At 39.1% G+C, this 17,889-nt stretch overlaps 1 protein-coding gene across 3 annotated transcripts; it reads right to left on the bottom strand.

The window, feature by feature from the left end:
- Nucleotides 1-1,207: 1,207 nt before the first annotated feature.
- Nucleotides 1,208-14,660, bottom strand: AQP4 (aquaporin 4). Of its 3 annotated transcripts, XM_012447298.3 has the most exons (6): nucleotides 14,515-14,593; nucleotides 12,659-12,736; nucleotides 11,038-11,452; nucleotides 9,981-10,145; nucleotides 9,622-9,702; nucleotides 1,208-5,638 (listed from the first exon to the last, which is right to left on the bottom strand). In XM_012447298.3, exons 1-6 carry the CDS (start codon nucleotides 14,544-14,546, stop codon nucleotides 5,360-5,362), a joined length of 1,050 nt encoding a protein of 349 aa, XP_012302721.1. In that variant the 5' UTR covers nucleotides 14,547-14,593; the 3' UTR covers nucleotides 1,208-5,359. The 3 variants fall into 3 exon arrangements, with proteins under 3 accessions (XP_012302721.1, XP_012302722.1, XP_012302723.1); XM_012447299.3 differs by lacking the exon at nucleotides 12,659-12,736 and having other exon boundaries at nucleotides 14,515-14,660; XM_012447300.3 differs by lacking the exons at nucleotides 12,659-12,736; nucleotides 14,515-14,593 and adding an exon at nucleotides 11,753-11,832.
- Nucleotides 14,661-17,889: the final 3,229 nt, after the last annotated feature.

Raw genomic sequence — 17,889 nt, 5'->3', positions numbered from 1 at the left:
TAATATTGCCTTAAACCCAAAGATTGAAGAAGTGACAAAACTGAAAAATAGTAAGAATTAATTTAGGTGACATTGTTTTGGACATTTTCCAAACGGGATAATTATCCAAAAGCAAGCTGACATTTATATCTGTGGCTTTCTATGCTTGTTAAAATACTTCTTCTTGTTTTTTTTTTTTTTTGTGCTGAAGTACTCACTGAGCTAAATTTCATCTAACATCTGGCCATTGTATAAATATAGCAATGAAAACATGTCTAGTTGCCTGCACATTAGGTATAAATTTTAGAAATCCGATTAGTGTTTTATTCTTTGTGTGCATTTCCTTTTTTCTTTAGCGTTTGAGCTGATTTTGGACTTCTACCTGGAACTATAAGAATTCAAATATTTAACACACATCTATGCAGCAAAAACCAACTAGATTGAATAGTAGTGTTTTTAACATTTCCTAAGGATTGTTAAGACATTAATTAATTTCTTTCTTTATCTATTCAACAAGCACTTATTGAGTGAAAAGTCAAGCCTCATCTCAGTGCCACGGAGTGGAGGTGGGAGTTGGGAAGATACAGAATAAATAAGACAGAGTCTTAGCCTTTAAGGACTTTAGAATCTAGTGGAGGAGCCAGACACCCACAACCAATGATTTCACTACAGTGTGACCAATGCTATAAGTGAGGTACATGTCCACCTGGCTCCTAAGGCATCACTCACCACTCACCTGATGGGTTGTACACTACATACATGATTGTCTTCAGTCTTCCACTGAGAGTGTATAACCTGTCAAAATTGAGAAGCCCCTCAAACCAAGAACCCGGGGGGTTAAACCAGTACTCACTGAGCCTACATTATCCATCTGGGTAGGCAAAATCTGCCAAATGGCCTGAGGACGGATCATTTATTTAGCAATACCAGTCACAGTTGTTTGTGTCTTCACTTTTAGATTCACTATAATGATAGCTGATATCCAATGGTTTGTTTTGCATAGATGTGGACATTTTGAATTCACTCTGTACAAATACAATTTTCACTCTCTGTATCAGGGCATCCCACAGTGTATACTCTGCAGGCTTTCAAAAAATGCATTTGATTTCATGGGCCTACCATCATTTCCTTTGGTGTTGATTATACTCAAATATCTAAACTTCATGATCATTCTAAAGGATGATCTTAAGATCTAACTACAAATGAATTTTTAACTTCATTAAACATGTTTACCTTTTAAAACATCCAAAAGTTTATTTTCACAAGCTTAGTAATACAAGATGCAACATAATTTGTGAAAATCACCCACAATGCTAATACTTTAATATATTATTCCAAATATTAGACATTTCAGTTTAAATCTTTTTAACATTAGCTCTAATGTTGGAATAACATTTAAGTTAATAAATAACTGTGAATACAACCATATGTTCAGTCTATTCTTCCCAGTTTATCCTAAATGACAATTTTATTGTGATTTGGGTCATAAAAGTGATAAATAATTGTTTATATATTTTCATAAATTGCATGTTTATTTAATTAATCCTGAAGAGAATCTAGAAATTCATTCCAGTGGATTACATAAATTAGGTGTATTTTTTAGCTCTTTGCTTTTTAACATGAGTAGGTCACACTGTAACTGCTCTTAAATTTAGTGTTCACTGCACATAACATTTTTTGAAATGTATTTTCACAGGGTATAGGTAGTCATTTGCAAAAATGGCCCCAGTTTTTGATCCTTGAATTAAATGTCTTTCATTTATTTCAAAGAATTATGGGTTTCAAATGCTGCTGCTCCTATGGGGCAATCTGTAAAGTACTCAACTCACAACATTTATGGTAAAGAAAGACTTTTGTTACATTACACTTTCCAAATAGTAACCACATCTTCCTCATAATTTTCATGTTATAAACACATTAGGAAAGACAGAATTACTTTTAGGTATAAAATGTTCTGAATTTGCCTATTCTACAGTGCTTATAATGAATTTATATTGGCTTTTCTATTGTTCGATAAGGTTGTCTGCTCCCTCAGACTGCCATCTTCATTTGTCACAAAGGCAGTTTCTCTGTGAAATGTTCGTAACATGTGAGGTTGGTGTCAACATGCTGCAATCAGAGGAGGCCTTCCAGGATTCATCTTAGCATTTGAATTTACTGCTGTATTTTGGAATTTTCCTGTCATTATTGAGTTTAAACCAATACATCTGTTGTCTGGTTTCATGGTCTGAGAACAGTATTCTGTGCTCTTTGGAATCAGATCTCTAATAAATAATATAGCTCAATTTCATCACATATGTTTTCCAAAGATTTTTAATCTCTTTCTAAAATCTTCAATACTGAGCAGCAGCTCTAGCTAGCACTTATGCGCTGCGTTAGGAAAAGGCTCAGATAGTGAAAAGATAGTATAAGGGTTTAGGAAAAGAATCAATGGAAGAAATAAAGTGTAGGAATCTTAAATTTTGGCAACTATTTAGGTCCAGAAAATATTTTCTTCCCTTATAAAAGGTTAAGGCTCTTTGAAGAAAATGTTATTTTCAACAATGGAAACATACATTCTAATTCTGGTCCCTAAGTTTTCAAGAAAGCCTGAAAGCTTAAAATAGGACTCTTTCCCTTTTGTACTCTTTTGACAAACTATATACGTTTTCAGTATAGAGACCACCTTACAATTTTGGGGTACTTATACTCTTCCTTAGGGAAGAGAGAGTTGGCATTGTTTCATGGCTGGGTATAATTCATTTATGTCTTCCCAGTTTTTCCTCTCTGATCTCCTCTCTGTGTATCTGTCAGCAGCGGTCTCCTGGGAGCAGCACTATGCACTTCATTAATAAGAAGGGATTAAAGAAAAAAGCCTCAGTCTCCTAATACACTTGGATAATTTGGTGCCATCCACAAGGCGATAGACCCCTGCTGCCTAGATGTCATTAGAAAGGTACAATTTCATTACTTTTTACTGGCAGAGCCTTGAGTCAAATACAAAATATGTTGTCTCATATGTAGGGGAAAAAAAAGTGCTAAAGCTTTCATTCACTTCATGCCCCTAAAAATAGTAGAATGCAAAAATATATTTTATGTTTCTCACATTTATATTGCCTTCCTTTAGTAATCCTTGAAATCATGCTTCCTATTAAATATTGAGCAAAATAAAGATTAAAAGAAAATTATTTATATTCTTAAATCCCAAATGAGATTTATATATTTTTATTAATTAACACACTTGTTTTGAACACCTACTATGTGCCAGGCTCTCTGCTATCTACTAGAAAACAAATTACAAAAACATCATTCACTTTTTAACACTAACTTATTGAATGTTATAATTGGAAGTGAGTGTATATGAAATAAACCGTATGGCAGAATAAAAATGATTATAAGCCAGTATATTATAAGTGTATTCAAAAAATCTGTTTAACACTTCCTTGTTAACCAAACTTATTTTTAAACTGACATGTTTGCTGATGGTTGATATTACCTTTTGAACTGAACCACCCTGATTTTAAGCCTCTAAGTGGCATATTGTGCAAACATTTGAAAGGATGGTGCAAACCATGTTTGGGAGATTTGCATCCTAGTTTCTCTAGGTGCCGTCCCAGCCAGGAAGTAACCACTGATGCAGTGTGTGGTGTGGCCACGCCCCCTGAGAAAGGGGCCTGGGATTTAGGCACCTGCGGTATGCCAATGGCACTCCCAGGCATAACACTGGTGTGATGACTCTCTGGGAATCTCACACATCACTCTTTCCTAGCACCGAAGAGAATCAGGTTTAATAATGGTCCATTATCTCACTGCCACAGACACATAACTGCCATTAACACTAAAAACTGACACACAGTTGGAACCATGCTTGAGAGAAGACAGCCCTTGATCATCAGTTATTTACCAGTCACTCCTTGCAGTGATGGGTTTCTGCTTTACTTCTAATAGCTTTTGTTCGGTGAAATTGACATTTGCAGCTCTTTGTCTAAGATAATGGCTAGACTAGACAGTTAAGATGACAGAACCTGGGGTTTCTGGAGAACATTCTACTGACAAAAGGCAAAGCAGGACAGAAAAACAAATTATTTTGACAAATAAATGAGTCAGTAACAAAAATACTTAAAAAATGTGTTGGGTTATGAACAATATATCCAGAAATGAAAGACTAGTTGTCTAGTAAGCTTTGAATACAGAGTGATCTGATGTCTTCACCCTTTTATTCTGCAACCATCTCGTACCTTGTCTGTCAGGCATTTTAATTCACTCAAATATCATTACACTTGGAGTAAAATTATCAACAAATGTTATAAGAAGTAAGAGTACAGAGATTGGGACAGGGAAGGACCATTTTACGCCTTCTAGAGTGAACAAAGCTTAGTAATCAACAAAAAGCCAGGACTCAACTAGCAAAGTTCTTGTTATCAAAAATATGTCTCAGCTAATGTTTAAATATAGACAACCAAAGTTACAAACAAAAATCCCCAGTTTTGCCAATAAATTTTTTTTAAAATAAGCAAAGTGATAAAGGGATTAAAAGCTTAGATTGTTAAACTTGTGTGGTGCATTTGAGGTTGTGCACTGAAAACAGATCAACCATTTGATACCAGAATACAGATTTCCTTTTTGTTTGTGATTTTTATATGATGGTAACTTTTCCTCTGTGTCTACAAGATTTTGCGAGTCTGCTTGCCTTGAATCTCAATAGGTGCCCTTATGATTTGGGAAGCGTTTCTGAATATTCTTTTCAAATTTCTGGGCTTTAGTTCCACATTATCTTGGGCATTGAGGAGGAAGAAGAAATATTATGAATTGAAGTTAGAATTTAAACTTGGGTATTTGTAATATAAATGGAAACAACTAATTAGCAGTAACACTTGCTAATGCTCTTTTGCTGAGGTAGCCTATAAATCAGGGATTGCTCATAAAAGAAATCATTATATTTTCTCTCTTGAATGTGCATGACTGGGATATACTGTATTTTGCCATTGTTAAACTCAATTTAACAGAATACATAATCAAATAAGAATTGACCATACCAGTATCTCAGTAGAGGAGAAATAAGCTGATAGACATGTCTTTGAGTTCTCTCAGGCAAGACTTAACCAAATCTTGACACACATTTAGAACTGGTTGTTAATGAACAGTAACTAGATAAAATAGAGATATATTTGCGTAAGGATATTTTAAAACTATTTCTTTTTTTCGATTTGAAATTCACAATAGGTTTCTTTCTTTCCTCCTTGCTAAATTATGAAATACTTATTGTTTAGACTGAGTAATATGACATGAAACAACAAACCTGCACATGTCTAATTTATAACAAATCTGTTTCCTTAATGGGTGGAAGGAAATCTGAGGACAGTTCTAAGGGGTCTCGTCTGCTTTCAGTGCGATCTTCTAGTCATACTGAAGATAATACCTCTCCGGACTGGTCTTTCCCCTTCTTCTCCTCTCCCCGGTCAATGTCAATCACATGCACCACTCCAGGTTTTAGAATCAGGTCATCCGTCTCTACCTGACTCCTGTTGTCCTCTACCTCCATGTAGCTTCCTTTTGTTTGCTGGGCAGCTTTGCTGAAGGCTTCTTTAAAACGACGTTTGAGTTCAACATCTGGACAGAAGATGTACTCATAAAGGCCGCCAGCGAGGACAGCTCCTATGATAGGGCCAACCCAGTATATCTAAGGAAAAGATGGAAGAGGATAGAGTATAAGTAGAAAAAAACGATTCCATTGGCAGCTTATGAATGTAGAATCTAGCTGGGTTAAATTAAGAGTGCATTTGTGTCATGCATCCAAAAGAGGGGAATTGGAGAGGAAATAAGAAAACACACCAAATCTTCATCAGAGATCCGTAAATTATTAAACAGCACAGAAAACAAGAAAGAACTTTTTATCTCCTTTCCTCTTTTCATTAATTATGTTCTTTCCATCTTATGATAATCCTTAATATAAAGATAGCTCCTCTTTGGCAGTACTGCAAATTGAGTGCACTAAGAATTCTTTAAACGAAAATAGGAAAAAAAAAAAGAATTTCTGGAGTGTCCTCTTCTTTTCTCAATATTGCCATCTCACACTGGTTTCCTGCACCATCATGATTACAACACAGACTTTATCTTTTGGGGATTCAGTTATTCAGGTTAGCATGATCAAAGCCAACCCAGCTCCACCACTTAGAAAATCTGAGTGCTTGCATCAGTTACTTAACTTTCAAAGCCTTAATTTCCTCATCTGTAAAGTGGGGATTATAATAATACAAACCTCATGGGGTAAAAAGATTAAGTATAATAATACTTGCAAAGTACTTAATAGTTTTTAGTTCATAGTAATCTGCTCCATTCCAGGCTTCCAAAAATTGGTGATTTGATTTAAATGAAAACCTCATGTGTTCATTACTGTGCAGAAAGCTTTCATCTATGTTGTTCTTACAATGGTGGCTTGGTGAAAAAACATGAGTTTATGGCTAGTTGAGAAGTAGCAATTCCATAGGACTTCAATAAATGGAAATTAGTATTATATATTAATTATGCACCTAGAACAAAGTTTTGAGTTTGAATGAACTGCAGGCATTTGCTTTAGAGCACATGTGTTCTGTAGAATATTAGACATTTATTTAACAGATGCACTTGGGCGACAGAAACCCTGTTTGTTGAGCACTGTCCCTGAACCAGCCATACTTAGCATTTTTCTTTTATAATCTCATTTAATTCTAACAATAACCTATGAGATAAATATTATTATTCTTCCCATTTTATGAAAAGAAGAGTGACACTCTGAGAGGGTAAGAAGATGCTTAAAATTTTATGCTTAGCAAATGGTTGAGCTGAGATTTCAGATCTGTCTGACTTCAAACCTCTCATTTGAGGCTGAGCACAGTTTCTCATGCCTATAATCCCAGCACTTTGGGAGGCCAAGGTGGATGGATTGCTTGAGCCCAGGAGTTCAATTCAGCCTGAGCAACATGGTGAAACCCTGTCTCTACAAAATACAAAAAAAATTAGCCAAGCTTGGTGGTGTGCACCTGTAGTCCCAGCTACTTGGGAGGCCGAGAAGGAGGATCACTTGAGCCCAGGGAGATTGAGGCTGCAGTGAGCCATGATCATGCCACTTTACTCCAGCCTGAGAAACAGAGTAAGACCCTGTCTTCAAACAAAAAACAACAAACAAATAAACAAAAAACCCCAAACAAGCCCAAAACAAAATGAAAACCTCTTTTTTGAAACACTGTTCAAAACACTGTAGTATACTGTTTTCAACTATACTACACACTCATTTGAAAAAAAAAACATGATGGATGCTGTTTTGTTTAAAACAGCCTCTGAAAATTAATCTCAGTTTGCGTCCTCATTGTAAGAGTTAAAGAAAATTCGAACTTCAGCTGAGGCTGAAGACATAACATTTACAGGGAAACTGTTGCTAGAGTGGCTGGAAGAATCCAGTTCCTTCTCTTGAACATGAAAGAAACCATATGAGCCTTTATCTTCTCTATGCCCTTTTGAAGGAGAAATGGGAGCCCTCCTCTAAATGTCTTTGCTCTTTGTTCCTTTAGTAAGGTCTCATTAGACATACACTACTCCACAAGCTACAAATCTCACAAGGGAGACTAGAACAGCAAAATAATTACTACCCTTTCCAAAACATCTGTGAATACAATACCTAGCTGCATGTTCTCAAAAATAAACAAATCTCAGTGTCAAGTTGCTATTTCAAAATGAAGTCATATGTACTTTAAAGAATCTTTATTGCTAAAAATCTACAAAATGTGTAAAAGAATAAAGAAAACAAAAACAATATCATTACAATATACAAAAATAATATTTTAATGTTATTCCTAATCTATCTACCTAAAATACACTTTAAATTAGTTCTAAATTTCATACAACCATTGCTACAAAAATGGACATTCATTTTTAGTAGAATTAAGTTTGCTATAATATAACACGGGGAACCTTGATTTAATCAATAATTAAGAATTTTTCTACTATTTAAAATTTAACTAACTTACTGCAACTGACAAGTAATTCATAAAATATATTTTCATCTACATTTTCAAGTGCTCATAAATTTAACTAAAAGTTGTTAATGTTGTTAATTATAAAACAGTTTCAATTTAATAAGTTGAAGTGAAAGTTGTATTTTCATTATAAGATGATGGCTGGGTGCTGTGGCTTACACTGCAGTCCCAGCACTTCGAGAGGCCAAGGCGGGAGGATCACCTAAGGTCTGGAGTTCCAGGCCAGCCTGGCCAAATGGTGAAACCCCATCTCTATGAAAAAATACAAAAATTAGCTAGGTGTGGTGGTGGGTGCCTGTAATCCCAGCTACTCAGGAGGCTGAGATAGGAGAATCACTTGAACCCAGGAGAAGGAGGTTGCAGTGAGCTGAGATCACACCACTGTACTCCAGTCTGGGTGACAGAGCAAGACTCCATCTCAAGAAAAAAAAAAAAAAAAAAAGATCAAATACTACTCACTAAAAATTTCCATTTCTATTAATGTGGTAATATTTTTTGAGACATAAATGGAGGTATCTGTGGCAAAATGACTAGTCTCATGGATGGCACTGTTGGCCAAGTCTTGGTTTGAACACTGACTCTCATTCTGTTATTTAATGGTATAGATGACTTTTAAAGATTTGGTACGTTTTTCTCAGAAGTGAATGCACATAGCAGTGGTGCATTTTCTTGTCATTTGCAGCGTATACCATAGATGGCTGGCTGTGACTAGGTTAGTAATCACTGCCCGCATAAACACAAGAGACATATTCTGTTATATTCATGAATTTTTAACAGTTGTAAGTGATACTCGCAGTATATAAATTATAATAAAAGCTAGCCTCTTTGAAGCTGGCTTACAGGTCTCATATTTTTATTGGTTATTATAAGTTAGCATGTTAGTGGCCTTCATAGCTGCTGCATTACTTATTTAATTTTAAAAGATTTAAATTCCTTTGCTGTAGAAAACAGCTAAAACAATTATAATATTTTGAAATGGACACTGCTATTCTCTGGAAGCATCACCACCACATTAATAGATATTTATTTATAATAGGTTAGGCTTGAGACTGAAAAGTGAGCCTTTTCTGCGAGTCATTTATTTTTCCAGTTATGGTTATGGTGATAATAGCATAAACATTTGCATTATTTGACACCATCTGCAGTTCAAATACTTGCAACTTACACACTATTAATTGAGTTTATGCATTTGTAAATGAAAAAGGGTAACTATCTTTGCTATGGGCAGCACTTTCAAGTATTTCATTCATTCTTTTTATTTTTTTGCAAGTTTTTTTTTGTTATTGCTGAGACTACTTTACTTTCAATTATTTAAACACCATATTACCTACACCATGCTGACTTTAACTTGTTCCACATAGGCAACCTCTATATACAACGTATTCTGCTGCAATCTGTCAGATACAGTGTCTAAAATCATGCTTTAAAAAAGGAAAAGACTATTATTGAAGGCCTAGAACAGATAGAAGAGATGTTTTGCAGCAGATCTGTGCTAGTCTTTCCCTAGTCTTTATGAAAGATGTAATAAAGTGAAGGTCAAAGTTGGAGAAATCAAGAGAAACTAGTAAGCAAAATAATGAAAAACAAAAGAGACCCCATAGGTAATTGTCCTCAACTGTAGAAAGATAGGAACTATCAATATGAGGGTTACCCAATGGTTTTCCCAGTTTCCCATGATAACGGCAGGTCCAAAGGATCGGGCGGGATTCATGCTGGCTCCAGTATAATTGATCTATAGGAAACAAGAAAACAACTTCAGACATTGCTGAAACAGGGCTACTAGTGAGTATCATTCATTGAAATTTGCTATCATTTTTCACTTAGAAGAACCTCAAGATTTTAGCAGCTATATCAACATTCTCATTGCACAGTTGGAAAAATTATAACCTAAAATGGACAGTCATGGTTGGATACTAAAGAGCCACTGCTATAAAACACATCATCTTCAGGCCAGCTACAGTGAGGATAAATGAGATGGGATTGATCATTTAAATGGACTTGGAAACTTACTGCAAATAAATGTCCAATTGCAACAGAAAATCCAATTGCTAAAGCTATTGAGCCAGTGACATCAGTCCGTTTGGAATCACAGCTGGCAAAAATAGTAAATACCAATTGAAATGTGATTATCAACTCAACCAGGAGACCGTGACCAGCGGTAAGATTTCCATGAACCTAGAGAAAGAAAAATATTCCATCAGAATTGAAGCAAGAGTATTTTCGATGAAAATGTATTAATATCATTGTGAAAGGCACAGTTTATCTCCGTAAAAAGCAAAGGTAAGTCTTTTATCCCACCTTCAATTGAGACCTTCCTTCTCTCACCCCCCCAAAAAGAAGGAATAAATTTATATTCATTTTGGGTCATTACAGATAATTACTCTTGTGATGACCAAGCAGGAGTTTGTGCTGAATGTCCTTTTCCACAAAGGAAGCAAATTGTGCCACTGCAGCACTTAACTTGTAAAAGAATTTCTTGAGAGCCTTGTAATTTTATAAGGCAATGATTAAATCCATTAATTAGGTTTAAATTAATTAATATATATTTCAATTAAAATTTAAGCCATGTTTTTTTTTTTTTTTTTTTTTAAATCAGCCCTGGTGCTGAGCTAACAATTGATACTCCTAGTCAGCTAAGAACAAAATGAAGATCAGATGTCTATTTTTTTAAGTGTAACCCTTTATGTAGATCATTTTACATCTTATGAACATGACAAGAAAATAGTTTTTTTCTGCTAGTGAACATTTGTTCATTGTAAGAAAAATGCATTAAGCTAAATATAAAGTCAATATAGTCACTGGAATGAGAGAAGGAGAGGAAAAACCAACACAATTTTTGGGCCACCTAGATTTTGTTATTTTTAAGGAATTCAAGAGCAAACAATGATTTCCTACAGATATACCTAAATGCTGTCAGAATCAATTTTCACTCTATTAAGAATCATCAAAAATTCCCTAGGAGTGAATTAGCTATTTTAGGGATGTCTCTCATGCTACCAAGGCATCATTTAGCAAAGAGTTTGCAAGAGGCTTGGAGTCCTAGTTTGAATATAGCTAAAGACCCTACCATGGTGACCCCCAGGCCTCCCACCACACTGGGAGGTGTGACCAGGTAAAGGATTCCTGCTCCAATGATGGCCCCCAGGCACTGGGCTGCGATGTAGAAGACAGACTTGGCGATGCTGATCTTCCTGGTGCACACCATGGCCACAGTCACTGCAGGGTTGATGTGGCCACCGCTGATGTGGCCGAAACACTGCACCATGGTTGCAATGCTGAGTCCAAAGCAAAGGGAGATGAGAACCATGTCGACTGGTAAAGGCTTTTCTGTTCCACCCCAGTTGATGGTGGATCCCAGGCTGAGGAGAACAAAAATAAGCATGGCCAGAAATTCCGCCGTGACTGCTTTCCAGAAAGCTTGAGTCCAGACCCCTTTGAAAGCCACCATGATGTTCTCTCTTGTACACAAAGGTCCACACTTACTGAAAAGAGAAACAAATCAGCATCAGAAGCCACTACACCCAGGTTTATGAATTTAGGTGAGGGGAACAAGGCTTGCCATCATGGGTTCCTGCGGACAGGGACTGCCAAGCGTAATTTGTGCACCAAGAAAGAATGCTTCTGGAAAAGCTCTTTCATGAATAGTCAGGAGATTATTCTAGTCTCCTTTGATTTAATATTCAAAGATCATCCAATTTCACTGGAAAATTATCCAAACTGTCCCTAGAAAGGGAAGTGTCTAAATCAAATTCCTTAGAAGATTAAGAACAAAATATATTTACCTTGTACTTAACCTTAGAGCAAGTTTTTAAGTTTCAAGTACATTTTCTATGCCACTTATATTTTGAACATAAAGCATTAAAACAAGGTTTGGGAGGTCGTTTCATCTTTTCTAGCTTTGCACTGATTGCTTTGCAATGGCATTCTGAAAATCTCCCCCTCCCCGCAGACTCTGGATTAAGGGGAAGCCTTCTAGGAAGTCAGGGTGCTGAAGCCTGTCTTTTGAGAAAGTGAACTCATTGAGGGGAGAGGAACTTCTGGTAACTGGCGTCGGCGACGGGAACAGGCCGGGCCTCAGCTGGGACAGCGACGCTCCCTCCCTCTTCCGTGCGCCAGGACTGAGCAGGCTGCCAGCGGGAGGAGCCCTGGAGCTGAGGCCGCCCAAGGGACACCACGCACCGCCCAGATCTGGGCGCAAGGCACGGGGACGTGTCAACCTCCGTCCCCAGGGAGCCTGGTGCGCCTCTCAGGGGACGGAGCAGTGGCCGTTCCCGGCCCCGTGCCAGGCTCCCGGGCGGCGGCCAGGTGCACACACACACACCGCAGCGGCCCCGAGAGCCGGCCGGCCGGCGCGGTTGCATCCTGGCCGCTGGAGCTGGGGAGAGATGGGGGTGGGGATGTTTTTAGGGGAGGAAGGGCAGCCTCTCCTCGTGCCCGACGCTCTCTCACCCCTTGTCTTTGACCGTACCGCACAGATAAACCTGCCAAAGGGAGCCTGGGGGCTGGGGTGTGCCAGCAATGCCCCGGTACCCTTCCTGCCTTCATGGGGCAGAGCTGGGGAGTCAGGAAAAGGGGGTGTGGTCAGGGAGACCTTGGGCTCCTGAGCAGAAGGCTCTATGGAAAACGGCTTTTCTCTAAGGTCTTCTTGATGGCTTTGTTACATGGGCTTAGAGGACCACGTGTCTCACCTTGCGGAGCTTCTCGGGGGAGGGTGGTGGGCAGGCAGTCTGGAGAGGGAGGACGCTTTCTTCCTCCAACAGATATGCCTTTGGAGCAGAGAAGGGTGGTTTGAAGATACTGATGCCAACTGCTAATTCTGGCATGAAATGGCTAGGATTCTCCTTTTGGGGAGGAGTTACCCCAGTTATCCTATTATCTGAGACTTTTGCCCTTGTCCTTTGCCTGTGATACTCATGAGAGCCAAGATGTATGGAGAGCAGTTACCCGAGAATCTAATTGCAGAGGACCGTGTAAGGGGTTAGGCGAGAAAGCCAAGTACTTTAAGAGATTAGGATTATTGTGGCTTTCCCTTTCACAGATTATGGGGCCCTCATTTCTCCACGTCACTTAACGTTCCCGGGAGCCTGCTTTCTGCACGGGTAGTGAGGAAATGCAGTGCCAAAAACGGTGAGGGAATGCTCCCTTGACCTTTTGAGCTCAGCCTAGCCCTTAGTTTGCTATGGGGCTTTGCTTTAGAGAGAAACCCTTTTCTGCACAAGCCCCGGTGGCAGGAAGGCTCTGGGGAGGGGGGGCGAGGGGGGCGAGGAGTGGCCAGCCACATTCCACATCCTAGTCATCCCCTGCCCCAGTGAAGCAAATCTCAGAATTACAGTAAACGCCAGGTGGGATCACAAGGACATCATACTCTCTAGAGGAAGAGAATGTAAAGAGACAAAAACGGTACTTGGAATGGGGCAGGAAGGGAATCCTGGAGGAGATGTTAAAAATATTCCCAAAGAGGGTAAACTCAGAAAACTCACACATCGAAGTTAGGAGAGTCACTTCTGAACTCACCGGCAGCTCAGGGCTGTAGCCGGGATAGCAAAGGGGACAAAATGCGATCACAGGTGCTGTTGTCTGTGGTCAGGGTTGGTGGGGAAAAGGAGGAGGATAAAGCAGGAGGCTAAGGAAGCTGGGTGGGCAGGAAACGTCCTTTTCAGTCACGCAGGAGACACCAGGAGAGATGGGATCCAGAGAAGGCCAGCCTCCCTGCCCTCGCCCTTTGCCCCTCACTTCTGCCATTTCCCGCATTCTATCCCTGCTTGGTCTCTCATGCACCTGTCTACCTCTCCAGAGACCTAATTTAAGAACTCAGTTGCTCTTTCAGCCTGAAATTTTCATCAGCCAGAGGAATTTAAAACACAGTGCGAAACACCAAAACAGACAAAACAAAAACATACTCTTTAAGAGTGTTTTTAACGTCTTTTTTTCTTTTTAATCCACAAAATCTGATCTCCTTCCTAGGCAGATGGACCAGCCTCAGTTGGCTGTGAACCCTGAAGTTTGCTGGCAGCATATACATATCTCTGGCTTTCTCACCCCAGCGTCACCCATAGCACCCTGTCTTTATTGTCAGTGCTACCTTACATGTTCACACTCACTGGAAATGATCAACACAATTTGTTTTGCTTCTTTTGTCCCAGAACAAAGGGGGTTTGTTGATGTGATCCGGTTGTACCGAATCGTACGCATTACTTTCTAGCTGAACCTCAGCCTCATCCACTCCAGGACAGCCGAGCATCTGGTTGAGTAATTTTTCTGATGAAGCATACTATAGCTAGGTTTACCTCCATAGGGTGATTTTCCTGGGCTTTTGCAGATCTCAAATATATGGAGGATTTGGCTAAAAAGCATCCCCTTTCTTCTACCTTCTCTATGCCTGTCTTCTGAAAATGCCCAGTACTTGGATTGAAAAGAACCACCCACCTGCCCCATAGCTGCCTTCTAGATTTTGCCTATGAAGGCACAAATATCTGTAATAAAAGAGACAGAGTTTCATCTTTTGGCCCTGAGCATTGTTCCCTTAAGGCAAAGAAGGACTTACCCCCACCGCCTTGCTGTGGGTCTGTCACTCATGCCTTCCCCAGCCAGAGTGCAGCTCTCATTGCCTGCCGCGCAGCTCCCTGTGTGCTGGGAGTCAGATTACGGCCACTTGTCTGATTGGGTTTTTGGAGTGTTAGGGGTGGAAAGATTCTGCACCATGTGGCAATCGCTAAGTTATATTTGAACTTGAAATAACTTTTCTGTACCTGATCACTGTAGACACAGGGCATTTCAGGAATGCAAAAACATTTACTTATATTATGTTTATTTATTTTTTAGCCAGTGATTTTTGAAAATGAAGATTTCCTCAAATCTTTATTTGAATTCTTCCTACCACGAAGAATTGTTAAAAATTTGTCTTGTTTGGTTATATGTTGTAGTTGAAATTGGGCAACTATTAGAAAATGAATTTGTTATTATCCAGCAGTTGAGATGAATTGAGATAGAGACTTCAGTGGATTTATTTTTGAGCTAATGAGTTCTGTTTGAAGTTTTTGATTTGAGAAGAAGCATTTGAGCACAATATATAACTGCAGCTTCATTTATAGCACAGGCAGCACTGATTTGGACAATAAAAATAAGGAAACATAGGAAATAAGGCTGCTCTAGGGTGCTCACCTGACTGTTATATTAATAATTTGGGGGTAAGAAGTATCAAATTTAAAAAATATCGAGGCTGGATGGGAATGAAATCATGGGGAACTGTAGGTAAATGTAACATCTGGAAACCCGGGGACAGGAGTGATTGTATAATTTGCGGGTCCCAGTGCAAAATCAACGTAGGACACCTTGCTAAAACATTATTAAAATTTCAAGATTGTGACAGCAGAGCATAAATAAAGGCTGGGTGCTTCTAAACGCAGGACCTTGTGCAGCTGTGCAGGCTTTATGCTTATGAAGACATCCCTGCCTAAGGAGTCTGGTGAACTCTGGAAGGTCTAACCATTAGCTACCTGCATCACCATCTCATTATTATTTTTTCTTTAAATAGACATTAGGTGCATGGGATTGGAATAATCAGAAGCCCTGATTTATGACACTCGTCATCACTCGTGCATGTATGGCACTCTTATTTTCTAATAGTTAATTATAATGGCTTTTAAATAGTATCATGAACATCTATGAACCCATCACTCAACCCAACAACTAGAACGATGATAATAACTCACAGTACCTATGGATGCCTCCCTTTTCCCGCTTTCTATTTCAGATTGGATTTTTTTTTTCCAGAATGAAGTATGAAAAAAAAGAAATAGAGAAGAGAGAAGAAAGACTGTTATACTTTTAAACCCAGCTGCAGTTTTGATGTTTTGTTGCTCTCATTTGTGTACTTTGAGACGTGGGGATGGGTGAAGAGCTCTCGTTAGAAAGAGGAATTAAAGATTTGAGTGTGACTTTCAGAGGAGCACTTTCTTAGCGTTTCAAGCATTCTCAGCTAACCAAGATTGAATTTAAGTTCTTAAGAATATGGTTGTACACTGATTATTGTACATCAGTGGTTTCTACCTTTAATATGCTCCTTGAAAGTCAGAATAAATTCTGATGGGAGGGGCAGGGGAAATTTATGTGAATCCACAAAGAACACTTAAAACATTTCATATTGATTCTTAAAGCTGTTTACCATTTGGATTTTAGAATGAGATTTAAAAAGTGCAAAATGTTTGTTGCAAACTGGAAAACTGTGACTTGCTAGGCAGATGTGCTAAATGTAATTACTCTGACCCTAAGAAATTTGAGTCAGAAGTGTTTTGAGGGCTGTGAAGCTAAGGCGTCATGCAGCCATATTTAGGTGCTTCCTTGTGAATGAGTCCTGTGGGCAGATCCCCAGGAGTCTACACAGTGGGGCTCCTTAGGGCTGCTGGTCTGGTCGGTGGGTGGACATTTCCTAGGTCCACTCTTCACAGGTTTTCCTAGGCTCGTTAGCATTCTGTGCACAGCCTCGGCAGTTCCAGTTACCATTTTACAAAATGCCAGCGAAACTTGGTTACCACGGTTTCTCAGACTCTTTCCCTGTTTTCTGGCTGGCTGATGCGTTGGCAGTGCAATCCCTAAGGGATGACTGTTCCCATCAAGGAAGGGGCCACCCTCATTGGCACCAGCTCCTACACTTATTAGTACTCTCAGCAGAGTACCTTAAAATTGACTGGAGATTAACTCTTCACCTACCAGAGGTAGTTTTTCCTATTAAGTATTGCTAATGATCTTTTTTGTATTTGAGATGCTACTACTGATCTTCCTGTGATACTGTCAGCTCTGTGTAATAGCCAGCTACTTATATGGCTTTTCTGTGGACTAGGGGCAGAAAGTTCCCACAGGATTGACTGTGGCCTTATATGCAGAATGCGATGATGGAGGAAAGCAGCTATACTGCGCTTGTGGTGTTGGTGGGTCCCCAGGAGGTGGGAAGGTCTGGTGAATATGTGTAATACCTTCTACGCTGAAGTGTTTTGATGTGAACCTGGATCCAAGTGAGAGTTGGAATCTAATTTTTTCCTCCACTGGTATGTTTAAAAGGGCCCAATTCATTAAAAATTGAATAACAATTTATTAATTAAATCTTCTTAACTTTCTCACTGTATACTGTTATGATCTTTTGGGGGAGGATAGTTACATGGCACATTGATTTAAAATTTGTCTTTCTTTGGGAGGCCGAGGCGGGTGGATCACGAGGTCAAGAGATCGAGACCATCCTGGTCAACATGGTGAAACCCCGTCTCTACTAAAAATACAAAAAATTAGCTGGGCATGGTGGCGCGTGCCTGTAATCCCAGCTACTCAGGAGGCTGAGGCAGGAGAATTGCCTGAACCCAGGAGGCGGAGGTTGCAGTGAGCCGAGATCGCGCCATTGCACTCCAGCCTGGGTTCCAAGAGCAAAACTCTGCCTCAAAAAAAAAAAAAAAAAAAAAAAAAAATTTGTCTTTATGCCAGACCACCTTGTGAATCTTTAGTTCAATTGCCTGGTGAAGTTGTGGGTCAGTAATACATAAGGAACCAGAGAGAAGCGTAAGTGAAAATGACAGGCACTTAGCAAACACTAGCTAATTGACACACTTTGTTTCTGCATTTTTAATCTACTACACCATACTATTTTCCTTGGGTGCTATTGTATATCTTTGGGATTTGTGGACTCCTTCTCCCTTCCTCGCCCTCAGAACTTTTAATATTTCTTCATGTGTTCAGAGATTGAAAACTGAAACAAAAGCACTAAACATGCCAGCAATGCCTCAGTACCAGACGGGAAGTGTCTCCAGGCTGGTAGGGGCAGATTCAATCGCAACTCATAAATCTTACTTTGCTTTTCATGAATCTGAGCATCATGAATTCCCCCAGAGCACTTATATATCAGTATGTTCATTAAAAACAAACAAAAAAACAG

This window comes from Aotus nancymaae, unplaced genomic scaffold (assembly GCF_030222135.1).
Source record: "Aotus nancymaae isolate 86718 unplaced genomic scaffold, 86718_ANA_hifiasm-v0.15.2.pri h1tg000020l, whole genome shotgun sequence".
Classification (NCBI taxonomy): Eukaryota; Metazoa; Chordata; class Mammalia; order Primates; family Aotidae; genus Aotus; species Aotus nancymaae.
The sequence above is the reverse complement of the archived record's forward strand: the minus strand, read 5'-3'. Positions and strand labels throughout refer to the sequence as shown.